Here is a 6,538-nt window from a genome sequence, read left to right as displayed (position 1 = left end):
TAAAAATGTTGTAAAATTTACAGCTGAGCTTTTTGAAGGTGTTACACATATAGGGACTAATTCTATGACTATCGCCTTCCCCGTTGGCAGGTATGCTCCAAAGTCCGTCACGTTACGTAAGGTGTAAGGAGAAAGCAAACAAAAGCTGTTAGTCTGCCGATTGCAAAGTTTGCGAGCAGAATTGATCAGAGCCCAACATTGTCGAGATGGCTTTGCAACGCGTGAAGAACAAGATCAAAAGCGCGTTTTCTGGCGTTTCAATCATCACCTACGCTCTCGTTGTCATCTTCGGCTCCGGTTCGTGGATTGCCATCAACGGACTCTGGGTCGAACTGCCTATTATTGTGCAAGAAATCCCAGAAAGCTGGTCTCTCCCTTCCTACCTAACTGTAATAATTCAACTGGCGAACATCGCTCCCTTGGCGTTTACACTGGGAAATAAGTTTTTTCCTCGTGTAGTTCGTGAGGTTCCCGTCGTTTACATCAGCCTGATCATAGGTATTACAGCATGTGCTTTGTTGGCATTTTTCTGGAAAGAAACAAGTTATATCGCAGGCGTCGAGCGAAGCACAGCGTTGCTAGTCCTTTGTTTCTTTGTTGCAATGGTTGATTGCTCCTCGTCTGTCACGTTTCTACCTTACATGGCTATTTTCCGAGGGGTATACATGAGCCCATATTTTGGCGGCCAGGGTTTAAGCGGTCTGCTGCCAAGTCTTGTGGCATTAGGGCAGGGTGTGGGAGGGGGATCACATACCCCTTGCGTGGTGAACCCCACGGAACCCCCAGGGAACACTACCAATGGAACATCAGGAAATGATACTGCCGGTGGAAGCCCGGGTCCTGGACCAAAATTCTCTGCTGAAGTGTTTTTTTGGTTCTTGAGTGCAATGATGGTGGCTTGTTTTTTGGCATTCCTGGGTCTGAATTACCTCCCTGTGGCTAGGCGACAGCAAGTGCGCAGAGACTATGAAGGAGCTGACCAAGGAGCACAAGCAGGTGAACAAGCCTTGGAACTTGTATGCCAAGAGGAAACACAAGGGGAGGCGAAAAACTCACTGGATGAAGACTACCAAGTTGAAACTTTGTCCTTCAGTAGCACTGTCTGGCTCTTGGTAATTATAAAGATGGTCAGTGGCTTGAGTAACGGAGTAATACCAGCTATCCAGTCATACGCCTGTATACCATACAGCTATTATATTTATCATCTGACACTCACTCTTTCAAATATCGTTAATCCAGTCGTATGCTTTGTGTTCCCTTTCATTGCTACCACATCAGTAGTGATCATTACAATTCTGAGTGTTGCATACTTTGGTATGTGCACTTACATTGTCATCATTGCATCACAAAGTCCCATGGTCCTGCTACGGTGTCAAGATAGTGGTGCTGCCTTGATGGTAAGTAGACCATCTTGTAAATCAGTTTTACGCTGTACTGTGCGAGTCAGCTAGAATTCGTTCTGGAATGTTTATTTTGTTGAGAAAGGAAACCAATCAGAAATGAGAAATTAAACTGCAAGCTGTGATGCAGTTAATCTTTGTTGTGGTTTGTGATTTTTTCATTCATCTGATTGGTACTGGAACAATAAGCATTCTGGAAATGATTTTTAGTGTGCATAGTTTCCTTAGTCTGTAGACATTAAAAACATTACTGTGTTGTTCCAGAAAATATCTATACCCGGTAGCCCTCCCACAGGAAGGTTTTAGGTTTGGACCCTTCCCCCACCCCTGGAATTCAAATTTTACTTCATACTACCAGTAGTCCAAGAGGTCTCTTTGTTTCAAACGTTGTAAAGCTACATGTAGCTTGATGAACCTATACTAAGGGGTTTAATGTTTTGCCACAATGCGACTATACTTATAGTCTGAAAACTATATTTTTCATGATAGATGTATTTCATAAGTTAGTGACACAGGTAATTACTGGGAAAAAGAAAGTCTGAGTTGTCCCAACAAGAGTTGAACCTAGGACCTTCTAGCCTGTGAGCAAGCGTTCCCGTACAATCTAATTTTTTCCGCATTCTGGCTACGCCAAAATTTTGGGGCGAGAGCAAAAAATCAGTGGACAGGGGTGGGAGTAGGGAGGCGAGTAGTTTGGATGCTCTTCTACTGAGCAACAGGAGACTAACGGGAGCTCAAGGCCATTAAACTAGGTTCACATGACAAACATCCTGCATATGTGGTATATGTGAAAGAAATGTGATATTATGTTATGTCATGATAGAATGATGTACATGTAATTTTTCCAAAACAGTACATGCCTGTGCCACTAACTGAAAAATACATCTAGATCATTTATTCACCAGGCTTAGAACATGACTTCACATTTCTTTTAATATATAATTTTCTTGTAGGTTGTCATAAGTGTCAGCGCTATGGCTGTGGTGACGTACATCAAAGTTGCCATTGGAGGAATAATGCGTCAAAAGGGTCGTAAACATCTGCTGTGGTTTGGTGTCAGCACTCAAGTTGGGTCATGCAGTGGTGCTTTGGCCATGTTTGCTCCTGTGAATGTCTACAAATATTTCAAGCAAGAGTGAGAATTTGCTAGTTCACTATCTTTTTTTAGTGTTCATTTAAGTTGGAGCGAGCATTTGCTAGTTTAGTATTTTCTAACTTGTTAAGTAAAGTTAGAGTAAAAATTAGCTAGTTCCGTGATTTGTAGGGTTCAAAAACGTGTAAGTTAGAACTTGTGAATCTGAAGAGTGAAAATTTGCTAGTTCAGTGTTTACATGTAAGTCTCAACTTGTGAATCTGAAGAATGAGAATTTGCTAGTTTACTGTTTTTGTAGTGTTCAGTGAAGTTAAGAATTAGATGTATTTAGTCAGTTCTTAATAAATTCCATGGTGATGAACATCTGAAGAATCGTTTTCCTTTTCTTGGAGAAGAAGACTAGTTTTTTAGTCTGATTAAAAATGTCAGTATGGCTGGCATTTCAGACTAACTAGTTTTTCAGCAATAAGCTGTCTCATTCTTGAAAAACAGGTATTTTTGACCTTTTTTCTAGGTGAAAATTTCTGTTCAAAAAAGTAAATAATTAAAAGTAATGTGTAGTGAACTCAAACAAAGAGCAATGTATCCTTAGCTATTGATCACTTATGCAAAGAAAAAAGTAGTAATTGAAACCTGTAAGAAAAGCTACAATTTGCGTGTCAGAGGAACACCTGTTGACATGGTTTTATTTGTTGGTAAAGTGTCTGTTCAGAAGGCCTTAGTTGCATTAGAATGTTTTAATTCAGTAGAGGCGAAATGTCACCTCGGACTTTCAAAATGTGGCAAAATTAAATCCCTTTGTATTTGAAGGGACAAAAACTATCAGCAGCTGGAAAATTAAAGGATTAGCTGGCTTCTGTTCCCTAAAATGTCTTCAATTTAAAAATTCAGTTGTAAGAGAATTCAAACAGATTGATCAAACTGTTTTTAGCTTACACGAATATCCTGCATTTTAAAGGACTGCAAAATGATTTTGGAATTTAAGTATTTTTATTTATTTATTTATTTAGTTTTTTTATGGATGTCTCTGAAGTGACAAACAGCCAAGAAGATTAACAACGTTGTAGTATGTGTACGCCATTTCATGTTTGAGGCATATTTTGCATAAATTGTAATGAGCGAAGAGTCGATTAAAGGAGTGATCTAGGAAGCAAATATTTAGCCCTAACAGTGATTAGCATCAAATTCTCCTTATAATATCAATGCTTATTCAGCCCCTGAAGTCATGAGCATTAAGGATATGATCACCCAAGGTGGATTTTCTTGATATTTTAGTAACTTCTCCACAGTACTTTTATAAGAAACGTATGGTGACAAGACGGGAGAATTTGTTCGTTGATATAGTTAGGGGTTTTAAGGTTAAGATCTAGTTTAACTAATTAATAATTTATTTCTATTTATCACGATGTTGTATTTAGTGAACATGCGTTAATTTAAAAAGATGTTTGCGGCAGTTAGCTGGATAAATGTTGCTAGTCGGTTCTTAAACTTACGACAATGAAGCCAGTCTGAATATGAAGCTCGTTTTTTGTAGTTCGTCAGTTGCAGAGTTTAGCAGCAAAATTTGCTCTTTTAGTTTCATGTGTGCAATTGTCGGTATTAAAACGAGTTTAAACAATTAAATTGAGTGTAAATGAGTGTAGATTTTGATTAAAAGAATATTGAAAGTAATGACATTTCTGGGTATACATCGTAAACGTCGAATGCATATCATTCATGGAAAGGCTAATTTGCAAATTCTAATATGTCTTGTTAAATGCTTTAACAAGCAATTGGCCATTCGATCTCTTAAATTTTAACGTTCTCTATATAATATCTAAATTAATAGAAGAAAGTTCCTCGCAGTTAGTACGCAACTTAAGCAGTTGCGAAAAGAAAGCCTGAAAAAAATGACCTCTGCGATGCCGATGCAGTACTCTACCAACTGAGCTATCAAACCATCTGGGAGCTGGTCATATTGTGAGTTCGTAATATACCCATGAAGGATATATAAATGAATATGAAACATATATTTTGAACTGCGGATGAAAGATTAAACTGCTTAAGTTGCATACTAACTGCGAGGATCTTTCTTCTATTTAATCTTTCATCCGCAGTTCAAAATACATGTTTCATATATTTATATTCATCTAATATATCTAAAATTAGTTCATCTAACAAGTGCGCAAGCTGCCCAACTGAAACAAACGTCTCGGCTTCTTCCATGCATGTCAAACAGCCATTACTTGTTGTGAGTGAAAGACAACTCCAGACTACAATACAGTTCGATCGTCAACTGGAAAGCATGTACAGTTAAACTTCTCGTAAGCGACCACCCAAAATGCCAAGCTAAGATTTAGTGGTCGCTTACGAGAGCCGAACCACAAGGAGTCTCTTTTTATAGGTCTGACACAGTGTAGTACATACAGCGAACATGGAGATCAGATCAATTGTCAAGTGGTCGCGTACAAGAGGTTACTGAAAAGCAATGAAAAAATTATATTGCCGTCACCTCAAAAAGTCACGGTCGCTTACGAGAGGTGGTCAAGAGGTGAGAACTATAGCGCTTTGACTGGGAAAAATTTGGTGTTTTGGACAGGTGGTCGCTGTGGATAGACGGTTGCGCGTCGAGGTCACTGTATAATCTCGCGAACTCAAGTGAAATCGCCTGCCAACTCGGATTTCTTCTACAATTTTCTAGTCTTCCGCAATTTTGACAATTTTCATGCGGTGGGACAAATAAATCTTCCACCTTCAGAATTTTAGGTCGATACATGTAGTTTAATCTTACTAATGGATTACTTTTGCAACTACCATTGTCTGCATTCCCCATGCAATTTTTTGGATCGTCGAACGTAGACGACTGTGATCAAAATGACATGCTAAAAATTCATTACCTATTAATAATCAACTGAAAGTCATTCCTACAACGAAAGATGTGTTCGTGCTTTTAATTTGCCCTATTTTGTAGAATCAACGCCAAACAACTTTTCGTATGCTCTCAAGGCCTTACTACTTTAATTCTTTAGATAAATTCGATCTCTTTTCTCCCTTAAATCTAACCTATTATCTCACCATTTCTAACTTCACATATAATTTTTTTCAGCTGTCCATTGATCGTTTTCCGCGTATTCGTCTGTGATTGTTTCAACTGAGGTCACTTACTGCTCGTAATTGTGTCAACCATCTCACAGTTTCCATACGATGTTAATTTTTTCCATGTATGCAACAGCACTGTAACGAGGACACCTTATTCTATTAGCCCATAGGTTCCTTCTAAGGCTTCCTTGTCAGTTTTTTCTTTTCCCTTCCGAAATAAATACTGTTAAGTAAATAAAATGGGTCACCCCTGACGTCACATCGGTCTGACCTGGCGGGTAGTATAGCCTCCCATCAGTCGTTTTAAGGGGACTCGCATTACCTCCTCCTCCCTGCTCAAACGTGCTTGAAATGAATAAGCTTTCCGGGGTGATTAAAAGAGGATGTACTGTATTTGCTAAAGAGCACGTTTGCCTGGCTTCACGGACCGCATTGAACGGCAGCCGGCTAATAAACGAATAGCCAAATAGAGCCTTTATACTACCCCAAAAATAGATATGCTGCCTCGCCCAGTTTGGCCTAACAGCCAGCCCGAAGTAGTTCTTTTGTAAGATGTTTTGCAAACAAAACAAAGGTTAGCTCGTCTAAACAAGAGGTCAGAGACAATGGACAACTCAACTCAAGAGCAGCAGTTTTCCCAAACGTGGATTTTGGCATTTCTTAAAGATGACCTTTGAAAGTTAAAACGCGGGTTAATGGGTCCTATTCACCTAAACATCGAGCACCTCTGCTGTCCTATTATTCCAAACGTTCACTAAGTCAGAAACTGTCTCTCTTTTCCCCTCTTCCTCAGCGTGCAATTGCGATCGATCGTTCGATTCGACATGGCCATTCTTCTTCTGTAAAACATTCGCGTTGCTTGCGGTGAGGTCTGCATTCGAATCTTTGGAATTCTTTGAATTTTCTGAGCATTCTGCAGCGTCTTGCGAGGGTTCCAAGAAAGCTGCCAAACCGCACTATACTTTTC

General features: G+C 39.4%; 1 protein-coding gene across 1 annotated transcript; it reads left to right on the top strand.

Annotated features, from left to right (window-relative positions):
- The first annotated feature begins 121 nt into the window (after window positions 1–121).
- Window positions 122–2,865, top strand: LOC146477953 (riboflavin transporter 2-like). The gene is made up of 2 exons (XM_085112652.1): window positions 122–1,397; window positions 2,354–2,865. The coding sequence occupies exons 1-2, from the start codon at window positions 207–209 to the stop codon at window positions 2,537–2,539; spliced, it is 1,377 nt and encodes a 458-aa protein (XP_084968778.1). The 5' UTR covers window positions 122–206; the 3' UTR covers window positions 2,540–2,865.
- Window positions 2,866–6,538: the final 3,673 nt, after the last annotated feature.

Source organism: Pavona decussata, unplaced genomic scaffold (assembly GCF_977016875.1).
Source record: "Pavona decussata unplaced genomic scaffold, jaPavDecu1.1 SCAFFOLD_67, whole genome shotgun sequence".
Classification (NCBI taxonomy): domain Eukaryota; kingdom Metazoa; phylum Cnidaria; class Anthozoa; order Scleractinia; family Agariciidae; genus Pavona; species Pavona decussata.
This window is presented reverse-complemented; position numbering and strand designations above follow the sequence as displayed.

What these genes read in the sequence shown, in the direction of transcription:
- LOC146477953 (XM_085112652.1), top strand. Translation starts at nt 207, where the DNA reads ATGGCTTTGCAACGCGTGAAGAACAAGATCAAAAGCGCGTTTTCTGGC. An exon ending in ATAGTGGTGCTGCCTTGATG is followed by an intron (nt 1,398 to 2,353) that starts GTAAGTAGACCA and finishes ATTTTCTTGTAG; the next exon opens with GTTGTCATAAGTGTCAGCGC.